The sequence below is a fragment of the Tasmannia lanceolata genome, unplaced genomic scaffold (genome assembly GCF_043159265.1).
Source record: "Tasmannia lanceolata isolate RefF3 unplaced genomic scaffold, GAP_Taslan_0.1 ptg000018l, whole genome shotgun sequence".
NCBI classification, from domain to species: domain Eukaryota; kingdom Viridiplantae; phylum Streptophyta; class Magnoliopsida; order Canellales; family Winteraceae; genus Tasmannia; species Tasmannia lanceolata.
The window spans coordinates 17,914,131-17,932,688 of record NW_027518695.1 but is presented as its reverse complement, the minus strand read 5'-3'; the positions used below and the strand labels follow the sequence as shown (position 1 = coordinate 17,932,688).

Genomic DNA, 18,558 nt, shown 5'->3' with positions numbered 1-18,558 from the left:
AAGAGTAATAGGGAAGACCACCATTACCTTTTTAAGTAGGTTGGCAAGAACTTGACTATATGCTTCAATCCAAACATTTCTCCAGTTCATGATTTTATAGAATCCAGTAAGGCTCTAGTTTCCACTTACATGTAGGTAATAATATCATAAGAGTGAAAGATGTTTGGATTTTCATCTCTAAATACTCCACCCCCAGAGAAATTTGATTGATTTGCAGGATGAAAATAATATATAAAATTTTGGCAGTCAAATGACTAACAATATCTTAAATGACTTAGGGGAATAAATGACAAGAACATTATGAGAAATTGAAGGATTATAATATGGGACAAAGGTTTGAAAATACAATTATTCCAAAGCGGCACCCTCTCCCTAGTGGATGGATCAAGTTTAATTTTCCACAATTCATATGGAAATATTTTATTGACATTTTGGTCCCGCAGTAAGGCCGCTGATCAGATGATAAGCAATCCAACTAATCAATCAATGGGCAATTTTTTAGAGTCAAACAAGAGTAAATTATCTTTATGGGTTCACATCGAATTAACAAATATCATAACTAATGTAAGATTAAGAGTAATAATTGTAACAATTTTAGTCTAAATTCCTTCTACATAATATTGAGGGATGCTAGACTCAAAGGAGCCCTTGCAAAAAAAGAGAACAAGGGCTCTCCCATTGGTCAATTTCCATTTATGATGGCACAGAAAATTACAATCATAACTGTCAGAAATGAAAATTGACCAATGGGAGAGCCCTCTACCCTTTTTTGGCAAGGGCTCCTGTGAGTTTAGCATTCCTCATATATATTAAAGCTGTTTTCATAATTAGTCTCAACTTTAAAGTATTTGAGTCAATAAGAGTAGATAAAAATAGGTAAGCCTATAAATCAAAATTCAATAAGAGAAGCAATATGACAAATTCTTATTCTGCATCAAGAAGCCAATGTCATCTTCGGACAGCTGTCGAACGTACAGGCTAAAATGTCGCGATAATCATGTGTGATAGTGAAGGAATCATAAACCTTTCCATCGCTGCTTTTCTTGTATTCAAACAATAGGTTTGAATGATCAAATGCCGTAAGTTTTACGAACCCAAAGTCATGGTCTTTGTACATACTCCACTTGGTTTGGATGGTGGTGAAATCAGCAAGGCTGGCACCGCCGCCTCCTGCAACTATGTGGATAGTTCCATTCAATGGACCCTTGTAGTTGGTTTTTTCTTCATTTGTGCATACGTTCTGCAACCGAAAGAAAAAATGGCAGTTAAATCACAAGTCTACAAAATGTGAAATCCAGGTTTGAGCAATTGATGTAGTTTGAAATGTTTCAAATTCAACTGAGAGATGTTCTAGCATTCGTACATGAAGAATCAATGCGTGGGCATTGAAGGATTTAAAGACAAAAAACTGCACTATTATAAGACTGATAGTATACAATATGAAAATGAGAAAAGATATCAAGGCATGAACTTTGAACTCTCTTGAGTAGTATAGCGAGTTAGCTTTCATTTTTGATATGTTTGGGATGAAGAAAACAATTTTATTATCTTGAAGTTAGTCATCTTCCATCTAACAGAATTGGATTATTTCCAACAATAGTTTAATATGTTTCAAGTTCAACTGAGAGAGAGGATCTAGCATTCGTACGCGTGAAGATTCAATAATTGGGCATTGAAGGATTAAAGGACAAAAAAAGGAACTAGTATAGGACTGACTGAATACAATACAAAAAGGAGAAAAAGATAGTGTCGTTTTTTTGTGAAATTGATTTGAGAATGCAGCAAATATAGTGAAAGAAACATCAATGTTGACGTGTTTCAAGTTCAAGAGAGCGAGGATCTAGCTTTTGTACACGTGAAGATTCAATAGTTGGGGGATTTTTGTGGAATTGCTTTGAGAATGTGGCGAATATAGTGAAAGAAACATCAATCTTGATACTATAAATTTCTGTGAGTACCTGGTAGATTGGACATGTTCTTTCATAATTGTGAACGTGCCCATAGAATGCAAGGTCGACCTTGTACTTCTGCCAAAGTCCTTGAAGGCTCTCCCTTCCCATTGGTTCCTCAAAAGATCCTTCCTCGGCATAAAAGGAATTGGAGGAGTAACCCAGAACCCGATGTGCGAGGAAGATAAGCCATGGCTGTTTTTGTCTATCAACTGATGCAAGACAGTGCTCTATAAATTTATATTGCTCTGTCCCCTCTCTCCAATCATGTTCGGTGTCAGCTATACAGAAGCGGAACATGCCGTAATCTGTTGAATACCTGAGAAAGCATGTGTGTTATTGGTTTGGATGGTTTTCCACTATGAATCAAGGAGCATAAACAAAACAAAATATATTTGTAGAAATGGGAAAAATACATGCCAATAGGAGAATAAATAAGTTGATGGGGGCCGTCCCATTCAGCAGTTCACTTCTAGCTATTTTTTTGATTTATAAAGATCATTTTGGGTGCTTGATGTGGGCTATTGTAAATCTCAAAATCTTTGAGATCATCAATGTTTGTTTAATTGAGGCTTATTAATTTAAATATGGTGCCACATTAGGACTGGCCATCTAAATTGATTTAAAGATTTCAGTAAAAAAGGAGGATATTTCCTCCGTGTTTTGATTAATTCCACCCATATAAAAAAAGGGCTGCCTAGTGCACGAGGCTCCCGCCATTGCGGGGCATTAATTCCACCCATATATTAAACAGAAAAGATAATGCCATATGCCAAGCTTAGTGAGTTTATTATTTAATGTTTACATACCAGAATTTGGCCCTGTTCTCTGCAGGAACATAAAACATGGTCTCGGCCATCACACCACACTCTCCACCTGAATCCATGTTCCCATAGAAAGATCCCGATCCAGGCCAATCACGCTCATGATTACCACTGCAAACAAAAAAATGGAATGAATATGCCTTTAAGAGGACTACAAGATCACATTACTTACATATTATCTTTAAGTACAATTGTTCCACCTTGCAACCATATATGGCACGGATGAAGCAATGGGCTCAACCTGTGATGTAAACTGATCCCATTGTGAGATGTATCCATTTGCATAACACAAATCCCCAATATGGAAAACTATATCAATATTTTTCAGGTCCCGAATAAGTTGGTCGGTAGTATTAAGGCTTCCCGGTTGATAATTATTATATTCATTGGAACCATCACGTTCTGCCTGAAAGGGAAAATGCTTCAGAAACTTCACTAATGATACAGTTGATTGAGATTAGTCTCTACAATTAATAAAAATAACCTAGGCAATGGTCTCTAAATGAAACAAGGGCTTTAGAGGATCATGAAATGTGGCTGAGAAACAAAATTGAGACAAACATAAGGATACTTGCATGTGGATGTTAGAATTTGCAAATAGTTTGAACTTTGAACCTTTCCCATATCACCAAAAATGACTACGCGCTGTAAAGAGTCCTGTCCGGTGTATGGAGATGCCCTAAATTGATATGTCTGACTCCAATCGTATGAACCATTGGATAATCTATGTCCAAGCCTGTAAGTATACCTGCATCATTAACATTTGAGAGTTTTTTATTTCAGGTTTGGGCGAAGTTTACAAAACTCAAAATGATTACATAGTCCAACCAAATGTTACTAAAATCCTGCAGTCACTATTCAAATCACATGTAAATTGTTCATGATTCAACCATTTCAAGTGAAGTCCTGGTTGATAAAAATTGAACATAAAGTGTACAATTCACCGAGAAATGGAAGATCATATGACTTCATTAATCTTTTAAGCCAGTTTATCTTCTGGAATGAAGAGTGGTGAAATGTATTTTGCAAATAGAAATACTAGGACTGATTTCTTTCGCATGACTAAGGGAGTTATGCCCTATATAATTCATTAGTACAAAGAAATACTATGGAATACTATAAATTGAGTAAATTTTGAAGATGATATCAGAATCTGGTGGATTGCCTGTGTATGTTAATTATCCATATTCTTAAAGTACCATTTGATTTCTATTAATTCAAAATTAAACATTTATCAGAATCTGGTGGATTACCTTTTTCTTATTTATCCATATTCTTAAAGTTCTATTTTATCTGATTCTATTTTTATGAACATTAGTCCATGCAATTTATAAGGGATTGGTACTCAAGTTGATTTATTTGCAGAATGAGTCATACATGAATGTTTTAGCCTTTTAGGCAGATTTCATAGACCTAAGCAACAGAAGATCATATGAGTAGAAGATACGACATTACACTGAATTAGGCCACAATTCTTTCAGAAAGCTTGTATGTATGAAACCAGGATCACGCCATCCCACTGTACGTGCTGGTGAACCTGTAAGGATATTGGAGAAAAGCTAATAATTCAAAATAAGAAGCATGCTGCATTTATTATTGTAAATAAAAATTCCTTCGTGGATTTATATTTATTCAACTTTCACCATACAAAAATTGTACAGAAAGCTATCCAAAGCTTGCTAAAAACTACAGGAATGATTATAAGTGAAGAATTGACAACTCTTGTTCAATCTGGTGTTTGAAAATTGAAAATATATCAAAGACGACAGCCAAATTCATCCATGGTGAATAGGAGAGACTCCAAATATATGGAAAAATTAACTAAGGAAAAATAAGAAGTGTTGGTTAAAAGCTGCTTTGTATATAGCTAGGTCAGAACTTGTAAAAGTTAAAATGATCATGGTACGAGAGTTGGAGACGATTGTTCTATTAAGTAGATCAATTCATGAAATTAGATGCAACCTAGGCTACTGTAACAATGCCTTTCCTCAAAATACTATAGTAACTTTTTACACAAATAATCAGGCAGAAAATATAGGCATAAAACATATCCGACATTCACACCTTCCTTAAAAACATAATGTTAAAATAAAGTAATCATACTCTTACAATGGCCAAAGCAAAATTCCCTAGAACACGACAATTTGAAAGTTCCTTTCAATCATTCAATGTGCTTCTGAGATTACAGACCTTATGAAATATAACAATATGAATAAGATAGCCTATTAATGCGAGCTAAGAAGCGAGTGATCAGACAGCAAACATCGTAAATTACAGAAGTTTGATAAATACTAAACCCATTTGTAAATTGTAAATATTAGGAGAAAACATCAATATTTTTTTTGGGTAGGTAAGCTGGGGTTTGGCGGGACCCCCTACCAGTTTATCAAATGAAAAGAAAGATGAAACAAGTATGGCAACCACCATCCCTATCCTTGAGACACACTAGATAGGGAAAACAAAGGACTCAAATGATCCAAAAATACTAGAGACCTACGAGCAAACCGATGGCGAAAAAATAGATTTCAAGCTCATCAGATTGTCTTTGGATCCCAAAGGAGCCAGATACGCCCCTTTTCCAGATGGCTAAAGTTAGCATGGAAATGCCAGGTTGGCAGATGGCTTGAGTGGACTTGGTGCCCCCCTAATGTTCAGCGCTTGGCGGATTGGTGCGTGGCATCGTCATGCCTCGTACCCGATGGACTTTGCATTAGGCCCCAAGGCCTTATGTTCGATGTACTCGTGATGCAGGCTGATCATGAGTGTGGGTATCTAGAAGTGCATGTCAAGATCTGAGCCAAGTAGCCTGTTGAACAGCTTAGAGTCTGTGTGCTCATTCGAAGCATCAAGGGGTGTTGGTGTGTAGGGCCTTTAAAGCCTTGCACGATTGAAGGCTTGCCCTAGCATCGGTGCATGTTGGGGCGCCGCACGGGTTATTCCGTTGCAATCTATCATCTTCTGACTCATCTTTCCGAGTCTCTAGGAAAACATCAATATGAACAAAGAAGGCACTTAAATGCATGCCAAATTATGTTACAAGGACATGGTTCTTATAGGTTTTTAGCTGTGTAAATACACGTTGATACAGACACTGGTTGATGTGGTTTGACATTCTCAAGGTATTTTCAAAAACCTTCATTATAATTACACACTTATTGGTACTTTTCCTCTTGGATTTTTTGTATAGAACATCATATTTTTATGTATGGATTCCTTTGCACGCAGCCACTGTCCCCAAACAATCCATATCCATGTGCAACACTGACACTTGTCAAAAAAAAAAAGCGTTGAAGTTAAAGGAAATAGAAAGAATTGGATGTTCTCTTGGACCAACATAGCACCATTTTTTATAGGTAGAAATAACATTTTTTTTTTGAAAAGGAAAATAAGCCAAAAAAGCTATAGGAAATAATATTAGCATTGCAAACAAAGTATAGGGTTAATGCAGTTAGAAATGGTAATGGTACATTTTCTTGGAGCTAATATTCAGCAGCCAATGTGAACAGTAAAAAAATAGCAAGGTTCATAGCCCTTAATCTGAACTTCAATCGTGTTAACAGGTCTTTAGGTCTTTATTGTAATGCCCAAGGGCATACTTGTCTTTGTACTTCACTCTTTATTAGTTATATTACATGAGTGAGGGGGAGAACCCTAACTCAATCTTTTCTCTCATTTCTCTACCTCTCTCAACATGGAATCAGAGCTCTAGGGCATGGATGCCTAGGGCCATTTTTTTTTTCTTTTCTTTTTCTTTCCTTCTTTTTTCCCTAACCCTAACCTTAACATCCACCCCATCTTCTCCATCCCCAACCCTAACCATAACCCCTCCATTCTTTGCTACAGTAAATCACTACAGTACTGCTACAGTGAATCGCTACAGTACACCACTACAGTACTGCTACAGTAAATCGCTACAGTACCCTCTTTTCCCCACTCTTCCTTGCCCTAATCTGATCCATCTTAATCTCTTCTTCTTCTTTTGGGTCATAGTTATGCCGTAGATTTTCTTGTTCGGCTTGATCACTATCTTCATGATGTTGTTCTGGATTTGTACTTACGTCATTGCGATGTCTGTGGCTCGGAGTTGTCTCGACTTTGTCTTTATGTCGTGAGGCTATCTCATGCCTCCCTTATGCATATGTTGTCCTCACGAAGCCGCGGTCTATTAGCTTGCTTATAGTCTTCATCCTTGTCTCTACTTGCTCGTTGTTGGTCCTCTTCAGTCTTCTTCCTGGTCTCTTATGGAAGATACCCCTCATATTGAGGACCCTACTATTCGTACTCCAGCTATGGCTACTAATTCCCAGCCGCGTCAGGCTGCGTCATCGTCTTTGTCTTCGGTGGATGTGTCATTCCCACTGATTACCACTTCCCGTCTTGATGGATCCAACTATTTGACTTGGAAGATTGCTGTGGGGACATATCTGAAGGCTCGACGAAAGATTTCTATTATTCGTCGTGATCCCCCTCCTGAGACTGACCCTACCTTTGATGATTGGGATGTAAATGATGCCCTTGTTCGTACACTTCTTTGGCAGAGTATGACCCCTGCCATTGCCAGCACCATGATGGATCTCCCTACTGCAAAAAAGGTAAGGGAGCACACTGCAGCATTATATTCTGGTGAGGGGAATGTCTCCTGTCGCGCTGGATGGGTCACAGGCGCAGTGATTCTACAGTCCATGATTACTACAGAAAGTTTGTCTCCTATTGCTAGCAGCTGGATGCTCTTATGCCTCTCACCACTGATCTTACCACGGCAGCCAGACAGTGGGATCAGCTCCGTGTTGTTCATTTCCTTGAGGGTCTTGGACCAGAGTTCACTCATCTTCGACAGCACATCCTTGGGTCTGGTACTGTACCCACTCTTCAGGAGGTACTTTTACGAGCTCAGCAGTGTGCACTTGGCATTACTGTTCCTACTCCCGTGGATGTCTCGACTACTGCTGCTTATGGAGCCGCTGACCGCCCTTCCCGAGGAGGAGGCCTTTTTGGTCCCGGCAGTGATCGCGATACTAGCCGAGGCGGACATGGCGGCGGCCGAGAGGGTAGCCGTGGAGGTCGAGCTCGGCCCTATTGTTCTCATTGTAGGCCTGAGGGTCACTATCATGAGACATGCTTTGATCTCCATCCTGAGCTGCGTCGCACTCTATATCCTCGTCAGGGCCGTACTGCACATCTTGCCCTTCCAGATTCGCTTGCTCCTATTGACAGCCCCTCACAGACACCACTGGCTACTCCGACTGATCAGATGGTCGTCTCTGGTGCCGACTATGATGAGCTACAGCGTTTCAGGTCTGCCAGCCGCCCTCCTACTGCTGGTCTCGTTCAGCCAGGTAGTTCTCCTGCTTCGTTCCTCTCTAGTTCTAGCTCCTGGATTATTGATTCGGGAGCATCTCATCACATGATAGGTACCCAGTCATCTTTACATGATTTTCATCATGTTGTTTCACGTTCTATTACTCTTGCTGATGGGAGTACCTCTCCTATCACTGGTGTTGGCAGTTGTTCCCCTTCACCAGGCATTACATTATCATCTGTGCTTTGTGTCCCCAAGTTACCTTTCAGTTTACTTTCTGTTAGTCAATTAATAAAGCATCTTCATTGTTCTATCTCATTTTTTCCTTCATATTGTCTTTTTCAGGATCTCTCGACTGGGAGGACGATTGGCTGGGGCCGTGAGGTGGATGGCCTTTATCGTCTCGACTGCACTCCGTCCCATTCGATTCTACATGGCTCGGTCGATGCATACTAGTGGCACTGCCGTCTAGGTCACCCGTCTATGGAGCGTTTACGCAGGATTCCCTTCGTTCCTTCTTCATCTGTTAGGTCTTTTCAGTGTGAGGCCTGTGAACTTGGGAAGCATCATCGTGTGCCATTTCCCTCTAGAACTGTTAGTCGGGCTTCACACCCTTTTGCTCTTGTTCATTCTGATGTATGGGGTCCTGCGAGGACTACCTCTTTATTTGGATTTCGCTATTTTGTGGTCTTTATTGATGACTATTCACGTATGACATGGACTTATTTAATAAAAGATCGTTCTAAAGTTTTTTCTGTGTTTCGTGATTTCTATGCTGAAGTTAGTAATCAATTCTCATGTGTTATCCAATGTCTTCGCACTGACAATGCAAAGGAATATTTCTCTTACTCATGGTTTTCAGGAATTCCTCTCTTCACGAGGCATTCTTCATCAGTCCTCATGTGCTCATACCTCTCAGCAGAATGGAGTGGCTGAGAGGAAGCTTCGCTCCTTGTTAAATGGGGCCCGGACACTACTCTTTCAGATGCGGGTACCTAAGACCTATTGGGTTGATGCTGTACTCACAGCATGCTACCTGGCGAATAGGCTTCCCTCTTCGGTCCTTGGTGGCACCTCTCCGTTCTCGATTCTCCGTCCTACCTCTGACCCTTTCCCTCTTACACCTCGAGTTTTTGGCTGTCTCTGTTTTGTCCACATTCTTGGGTCAGGATTAGATAAGTTGGATCCTCGGGCCGAACGGCGTATCTTTCTAGGTTACTCTCGGACCCAAAAGGGTTATCGTTGGTACAGCCCTCACCTGCGACGATCCTTTGTCTCGGCGGATGTTACATTCTTTGAGACTCAGTCATTTTTTAGTCCGTCCATCTCGTTGGATCCCTCCCCCCTACACTTCAGGAGGATTCCTCGCATACTCCTGTTCTTCCTCTTCCGGTTCTTCCTGATCCCATCCCTGTTTCTACACCTCCGGTGTCCAGTTCCTCCCCTACAGTTGATTCTACTGTTATGCCGACGTCAGCGCCTTGTGCAGCCCCTCTACCTCCGCCATTGAAGCAGTATCAACGTCAGACCAAATCTGTTGCTCATTCAGCCCCGCCCGAGCCATCATCATCTCAGCCGGAGATCCCCACTTCTGAGGTACATTCTGACAATCTCATTGCCTCTCGCACTCGGTCTCGCAGTACTGCTCATCCCATTTCCTCTTTTGTGTCTTATGACTTTCTCACCCCTGTATTTCGTAGTTTTGTTTCGTCATTGTCCTCTATTTCTCTACCTAAGACTCTACAGGAGGCACTTGATCATCAAGGCTGGCGGGCGGCTATGGATCTTGAGATGCAGGCCCTTCAGGCCAATCAGACATGGGATTTGGTCCCTCTACCATATGGTACTCCCCCCGTTAGTTGTCGCTGGGTTTATGCAGTCAAGCACCTTCCTGGTGGCACAGTTGAGCGTCTTAAGGCTCGACTTGTTGCCAAAGGGTACACGCAGACATATGGGATTGATTATGGCGAGACTTTTTTACCAGTTGCGAAAATTCTTTCCGTCCGTGTCCTGCTATCCCTTGCTGTGAATCATGGCTGGCATCTTCATCAGTTGGATGTAAATAATGCCTTTCTTCATGGTGATTTGGAGGAAGAGGTCTATATGGAGCAACCTCCTGGATATGTTGCTCAGGGGGAGAGATCTTCTCTTGTTTGCCGTTTGAGGAAATCCATTTATGGTCTCAAACAATCTCCGAGAGCCTGGTTTGGGAAGTTCAGTGCTACACTTATTCGCTTTGGCATGAAGCAGTGCGCAGTTGATCACTCCGTCTTCAGTTTTCAGTCTCAGGCTGGTTGTGTTCTGTTGATAGTATATGTCGATGACATCATTATCACTGGTAGAGATACAGGTGGCATTCAGAGGCTCAAATCCTTCCTTCAGACAGAGTTCTCTACTAAGGATTTTGGTCGTCTTCGGTATTTCCTGGGCATTGAGGTTGCCTATTCGACTAGGGGTATCTACCTCTCACAGAGGAAGTATGTTTTGGATCTTCTTGATGAGACAGGTTGTTTGGGAGTCAAGCCTGCCTCAACTCCTATGGACCAGAATATGAAATTACTCCCTGAGGAGGGAGTCCTGTTAGAAGATCCAGGGCGATACAGACGGTTAGTTGGTAAGCTCATTTATCTTACTGTTACACGTCAAGATATTACCTTTGCAGTTAGCGCTGTTAGCTAGCATATGAGCTCACCTCGCACTTCACACTGGGCTGCTGTTCTGAAGAGTTCGCCATGTAAAGGGTTGTTATTTCAGAGGCATGGGCACCAAAGAATTGAAGGATACACTGATGCAAACTGGGCAGGATCTCCGGCTGATAGGCCTACAGGATATTGCACCTTTATTGGAGGTAATCTTGTTTCATGGAGAAGTAAGAAACAAGATGTCGTGTCTAAATCCAGTGCCGAGGCAGAATATAGAGCTATGTCTCATACGAGTGGGAAACTCATGTGGCTACATTCCTTACTTTCAGAGATTGGATTTCCTCCTTCTTCTTCTCCAGCTCAGTTATACTGTGACAACAAATCCGCCATTTACATTGCCACGAATCCAGTCTTTCATGAGCGGACCAAACATATTGAAGTGAATTGTCATTTCATTAGAGATTTGATTTAGCGAGGCTACATATCTCCCGTGTTTACCAGATCTACAGATCAATTAGCAGACATGTTCACGAAGCCTCTAAGTAGAGCTAAGTTAGTTAATAATTGTAACAAGTTAGGAATGTTAGATATCTACATTCCAGCTTGAGGGGGAGTGTTAACAGGTCTTTAGGTCTTTATTGTAATGCCCAAGGGCATACATGTCTTTGTACTTCACTCTTTATTATTTATATTACCCTAACTCAATCTTTTCTCTCACTCTTTACTTTCTCTCTTTTCTCTACCTCTCTCAACAAATTGAACTCTAGATAAAGTTAGAATCCATGCACATTCATTCTTCCAGTTAATATAATTAACAGAGGATGCTGATAATTTGAGTGAGTATTCAGGTTTCAGGGAATCTGTAACCGTATTGAAAAAATTAGGTACTCTGATACAGCCTATGTCGCTTAGAAACATGAAGTGTGTGGATCTTAGAGATATATGATACTTTAATACTATTATATGAATATCAATTCAATTAACATGCGATAGAACTACACAAGTAATATATAAATAAGACCAACCAACAGCAAACAACATCTATGGAGGTTCTGTTCCTGTCCAAAAAGCCGGATCGACTCATACGCACATGGCAATTTTTCATAAAATGGAGTGTCCTTGGTATGTGGCATGACACAAAATTATAAAAGTTGAAAGATTGAACAGAAAGAAGTGAAAATTCTCTGAAATTTCCACTCTAAATTAATTGTATGATGAGTAAACTATATCATATATAACTTACAAAAGCTCATCAGTGGCCATAGTCATACAAAGGAGTAAATGAATAAAAGGAAATGATATCCTTGTTCCCTTGATTTGATGTTGACACTTCTCTTATAATTTCTCTGATTGTCATTTGATAGCATTTTGGGATTTAATAATCATGAAGTGTAAAACGGAAAGAGTCCCAGTATCAAAACAAGTAATCGTTTGGCTCATAGTTAAGGGAACATGAGACGTCGCATGATTGATCTGCCCACCCTATGGACCAACGTATTACATCAATCTCTAAAGAATTTATAATAAATTAGACCCGGATAGAAATAAATAGCATACCACACATGCTGTTACGATCGATAGTCAATGTCCCAGCTGGAGAACGTGTTAGAGCTCCTCCATGTCGTCCCCATTCAACAAAAGGTTCAGCTTCTGTTATAGCATATCCACTCGTCCATGTTATGGTCATCTGAGTATCAAGTAAAGAATCAGATGAGATGGTCACCATAAAATCAATCTATCTCCAACAAAAAAAATGAGAGATGGAACCAGAATTCAGCTAAAAGAACTACTGTCTTGTACAATTAAAATGCACTACCTAGGGCTCAGTATAATGGAAAATGAGCTACTCCAACAAACTTAGCAACATAAAAAAAATGATCACAAAATTTAGATCGCAAGTGAAAGTCATCTCACCATAAAATCAATCCATCTCCAACAAAATAAATGAGAGATGGAAACAGAATTCAGCTAAAAGAACTACTGTCTTGTACAGTTAAAATGCACTACCTAGGACTCAGTATAATGGAAAATGAGCTACTCTAACAAACACAGCAACATAAAAAAGTGATTACAAAATTTAGATTGCAAGCGAAAATACAATAGGATGGATAACTGGCGAATGATTTTTCTTTTGGTCAATTCTCTGACAAATGAATTTGCATTTCTTTTGCTTGACCAATATGAAAACTTTAGTAGAAAAGAAAAGAGAAAACTACAGAACTATTACCACTTTACCAGATTTCTTACTCTAGACATGGGAAGATAGCTATTGTCATTTCTCCATACAATGCCTCATATAATTAAAAAATAATACGCCTTAAGATGGTCTAAGAGTTCCATTGGATCGAAGTTGGGTGTCCGAATAGGATGGGTATTTTTCTGCTTCTAATGACTAGTAGATACTAACCTCAATGGCTCAATCAATAAAATGAAAAAGAATTCTGTTTCTTTGTTTTTTTTGTTTTTGGTAGATAAGATCAAGTCAACAATAAGTCAGCATTGACATCGTTGGGCAAGTGTTACTTTTTCACCATCAAATTAGGAACTTTTACCCAGATATGGCATTGGTATGGCTCATGCATGGCACAGAGCTTAGACATGTTGGCTAATGGCAAGGCTCTAGTAATATTGCTCAATTCTCTAAGAATTCTTTGCTAGTTTCACCTATTTCCACTAAAATCCCATATTTGATTGTTGAAATATTAGATGAGGTTTTTTATCTTAACCATTCCCATGCAATAAGTCATGCAATAGATAACATACTTTTAGCTCTTAAATGTAATGCACACTGTTTTGAAATACCCCAGGTCAATTATCAACTCGCAGAAGTCAAGTCCCTTTTACCTTGGCCGAGTTCTCGCCCAAAAATTTTTGAATACTGGTTTTGCAACTCAAGACATTATAATTGTAACTCAACTGTTATGCAACTCAAAACATTATGAGAAAAGAAAATCAATTACAAGAAAACTTCCAATTTGATGTAGATATTTCAATATAAGAATCTTTTCATATAGGTACATGATTTTGCAATCAAAACAAAACCATCTACATATTTTACTAAAATAATCTATGATTTAGCCAACACTTTGAATTTATTGCCAACACGTGTTGTGTCGTGTCCGACACGACACCTGTGTCCACACTCCACACATGTCGACGCTCCTTTAAACACTTTTAAATGTACTGCTAGAACTGTCAGTAACTTTATATGTATATTGGTGTATGAGTGACACTATTTCTAGATTTTTAGGGATTACCATGTCAGAAAACCCGTATCCGTGTACAAAATCGGCACACGAATCCGCGTTCACAAATCATGATTATATGTACTTTCTATTTTAGTTGTGTTCCCGTTTCTAAATTTTGGGAGTTTGTCATGTCCGACACTCCGTGTCCCTTTCGACATGTGACACTCGTGTCCGTGTCCACAAATTAGAGATAATAATCTTTTCATATAGGTACAAGATTTTGCAATCAAAACAAAACCACCTAGCAAAATATTCTAGGACTTGGCCCCCTTTCGATAATTCCTACAATCTTATACGATTCTCAAGAATTTCACCACTTACTCGAAAATTCAAAACACCCATGAACAGAAAATGTATGCACAAAGTATCTTAGACCAAAGATGCTTCTAAAACATATGATTGATTATTCCTAAAGCCAGTTTATAATTAAACAAAAATAGACTTACTTCATTCCAAGACTTTCCTTGAGCTAACCGTGGGTAAAGAGGTGCCTTTGGATTTGCAAAAGTTACGGAGTTTGAGACAGCAATAAGCTTTGGCTGTTATTACAAGAAAAGTTCAAATTCGAGTTAGTGCTGGTCGAAGTTAAAAGAGCAGCCTCACCTATGACTTGAGATAATAAACATAAAATTTCAAATTCTTGACTATCCCGAGGCTAAAAAGTATTCTCAAGAGTCAAGACAAAAGATATCAGAATATCACTACATGAACTCAAGGAACAAAATTTATATCCATACTATTTTGATGCAGACATACATCTGAGAGTCCACCAGAAAATAACGCAAAAGAAAAGTCTGCCCTCTGATTGATCAATTGAAGCTTCAATGATCCTTTCCCTGTGGCTTTGTAGCCTGGACTAGAGAAATTTGCAAATTGATACTGCAAGAGAATACTAATTCAATATTTGCATCATAAATTACTCTTCCTCTCCAAAACAAAGAAATTTGTTAGACAGATAGTCACTTTTAATATCAACCCATGTGAACAAGAAAGCAAAGGCAGCATGAACAAACCTTAAGAGGTGCAGAACATAATAGTGGAGGTTCATCTTTTTCGTTTTCAGGTTCACAGATGGAAGCACTGAAAATTTTAGAGGGATAATTGATCTCAGATTCAGGATACTTTAAGATAAGAATGATTTCAATCACAAAATCCATCTAAAAACATTGGAATTTTAGATCAGAGAAAGATTTTAAACAAACATGGTCATTTGTTTCTTGTTTTAAGAGGACACAAGTCCAATGAATGTCATTTACTTTTGATAGAAAGGGCAGTCACCTGAAATTTGCAGGAGAGAAAACTCCAATCCAATCATCATTTGATGGATTTGGGGATTGAAATTGCAAAGAAACCCACTCAGTATTCTCCCCCTGAAACAAATGAAGAAATTCTTGTGTGTTTTATACACATCTCAGAGCAATAATTTATGACATGTTGAATATATAAACTTGTTACAAAATGTATCATGTAGCCAACTGAGTCAATACCACAGTATTTGTCTATCTTGTGTTTATTCTTAAGGCTGATTCCGAATTCTACCCTTGGGTATTCCAAATCTTACAAAACAATAATGCAGGTAATAAACGAATAAGAAACTCTTCGATATAAATCCATCACCTCTGCAACTTGAAGAAATTGCATTTGAGAAAATAAATAGATTTAAAAGAAAAATAACAAAATATACTATATGATATATCTTCCTATAAACCCATTTTAGCTCATTCCAGAAAAAGAAAATGGTCTAATTGCCTGAAGATTGAGTTAATTAGTCCAACCCAAGGATCATTGGGAATGGAGATTCCGCCTGAATCTCTTTTTCCCAGATTAATAAAGTTTTCTACATTATCATTCATAAAAGAAAAAGAATACTGATAAACTTTATGAACAAATAATATACAGAAAAGAACTTCATGATGAATCCAAAGCTACAACTATCGTTACCTAGGCCTGTAGACACGTGTTTGGAGTAATTTACATATGAAGAGATGTATGTTCTGTTTTCCTGACTATATGCACATATACATGAATTTGTGTACCAATGTAAGTACAGTATGCATCTTCCTGTGTGATTAATTTATTTATGTGCTTGCATATGGATACAGGTATGATTATGGAAATTAATATAAATGAGATTCTCATTTCAAAAGGTTTCTGGAAACTTTTTCATCAGTTCGTGAAACAAAACATGACAACCAAACATAAATAATACCAAACACAGAGGCAATCGAAGTTTACCTTCAATCCAAGAACAAGAGGAGAGGCCTTGACATAAGCCAAGTCTTGAAGAGCGAACGTAGCCTTATGAATAGCAATTTTTGCAAGTGGCTGATCCCCATTGTGCACCGCCTTAGCGAGTCTTGCAGGACCCAGCAAAATTACCAACAAAACCAACCAATAAAACCTCATCTTACTCAGAACCTACAACCAATCAACCCAAAAAATAATAATTAACTGAACCCAATAGCATAAAAAAAATTGTAAACAATGTGTCGCCATCAACGTCATCAAATATCATTAACCCAACAAAAATAATTACTCAAAAAGTTATGATAGTTCCTTTTTTTATATAGATAACAATTTTATTAAATAATAATGGATTACATGTGAACTTCATGGGGCAAGGGTTGCCCAGTATAAAATGATTAGCAAGAAGCTCCTAATTTGGCTAAACAATCAACCGAATCATTGGCACTTATGGGTATAAGAGAAAAAGAGCAAACACCAAACAAACACATATCTTTTATTTCATCCATAAGATTAGCGAGTCTCCATGGACCGTCACTAATCCCCAATTAGCCCACAACACTGTTAGAGGAGTCACTTTAGCCCACAAGACAAAAAGTTATGATAGTTCCTTTACTGCTCCATAAACACACTCAAAACTTGTGATAGTTCCTTCACCACTACATAAACACAGTCCACAAAAAGCTAATTACAGAAAACTTGTGATAGCTCCTTTACCTTTCCATAAATACAGTCTAAAACAATTTATGATAGTTCCTTTACCATTAATTTATTTCCATGCCTAACCCCAGCTTACCTATCAAAAAAAAAAGATAGTTCCTTTACCACTCCATAAACACACCCACCAACAAAAAATCGCAAACCCAGTCTTAAAATCAGTTCAGTTTTGATCTATCTATCTGCCCATTAGCTAAAAACATAGATAGAGGGAAATAGAAAAACAAAAGTAGGAAACAAACTGTTTCTTTTTCATAGAAATACAACTTATCCATCAAAAGTTGAAGAACAACAGGGAAACTTTGTTACAAAAACAAACCCAAAATCAACTATTCCCCATAAATCCATAATCATACTTGGCCAAAATCCAATATTCAGAAACCCCACAATTCCCCTTTGATCTTATGTTCTAAATATATACAGATGATAAAGTGAAAAAATATCAGATGGGAAGAAAGAAAGAACAAACCTGAGAGGAGAACTAAGTTGTAATGGGGCTAAGATGAGAGAAATTTAAGGACCTAGAGCATTTGAAAGAACAATATAGGGGGAGTAAATGGTGCAAAGGGGGTGGAAATATCATTTTGGTCTTCATCATTTTCCATTTTTAAGAGACAAATGATGTGTTTTGGATCTTTACATGCAAAGATTCAGGGAAAAAGGTATCAAAACAGAATAATCCTGCAGTTACCAGAAATAAGTCAAAAGATGGAGAAAAATTTCTCCAAATAGAGTAATAGACGACTAGTAGGAAAAGAAAAATGTGATATTGGCACCCACTGCTTTTTGGTACGTAACTCCTCTCTAAATTCTCTCGAGCGAAAATTAAAAAGGTGTGAATATCAAAATAAAGTGGGTGAGAATGCAGAGAGGTAAACTCTAAGAAAATGACATAAATACCCTTAACATTTCAGTTTATATTGACAAATTCAGAGAAAGATTGGGTTAATTTCATGGAAAATGAATTCAGCATTTTGGCCAACTCATTTTTCATGGAATTTTTTTAACTTAAAAATTTTCCCTTCTTTCTAGAAAAATTTCAACACTAGCAATGGAATTTCAACACTAACCGTTCATTTGTTGGGCATAAACAGGTATACCCAGTAGATCATCTCCATCGGATGATCCTGACCCTCCAATTTATAGAGATTTCTATAATGTGTAATTACTAGAGATGGGACATATTTTACTTTTCTTACTCGTGTAATTGGCTGTCATTTACTATTCATGTGGCATTTACTCTTGTCTGCTGAAATTTTTCCAAATGCAAACCCTTTGTTTTTTTACTTTTTGTCTTTCCCCAAATCAATATAAAAAGAAAGTAAATAAGTGGAAATCTAAGGTAATTCCTTTGGTTACACCAAAAATAGGGATAATAAAAGGACATACTTTCCTTTTCACAGTATTGTTTGGTTGGGGCTGTTAATTTCCAAAATGTATGCCCTTGTTGGACTTTCCTCTCAGATCAAGAGAAAAAATAGGAAAGTAAAAGAAATAGGAATCTATCTTCCTTCTTTTTACTTCAATTTTACATACATCTAAACGAACCCAGGGTGAAATTAAGAGTGGGTGAAATTGAAGTGAAAAACCTAAAAATTCATTGTTGGAGTGAGTGAAGCTCCATTGCAGTGAAAG

The 18,558-nt window shown here is 38.2% G+C and overlaps 1 protein-coding gene across 1 annotated transcript; it reads right to left on the bottom strand.

Annotated features, from left to right (window-relative positions):
* Window positions 1–818: 818 nt before the first annotated feature.
* LOC143851060 (putative inactive purple acid phosphatase 1) lies at window positions 819–17,620 on the bottom strand. Its single transcript, XM_077360381.1, has 13 exons — window positions 17,393–17,620; window positions 16,198–16,380; window positions 15,241–15,332; window positions 14,976–15,042; window positions 14,719–14,841; window positions 14,409–14,501; window positions 12,272–12,401; window positions 4,229–4,310; window positions 3,389–3,521; window positions 2,974–3,179; window positions 2,759–2,884; window positions 1,959–2,268; window positions 819–1,240 (listed from the first exon to the last, which is right to left on the bottom strand). Exons 2-13 carry the CDS (start codon window positions 16,366–16,368, stop codon window positions 935–937), a joined length of 1,839 nt encoding a protein of 612 aa, XP_077216496.1. The 5' UTR covers window positions 16,369–16,380; window positions 17,393–17,620; the 3' UTR covers window positions 819–934.
* Window positions 17,621–18,558: the final 938 nt, after the last annotated feature.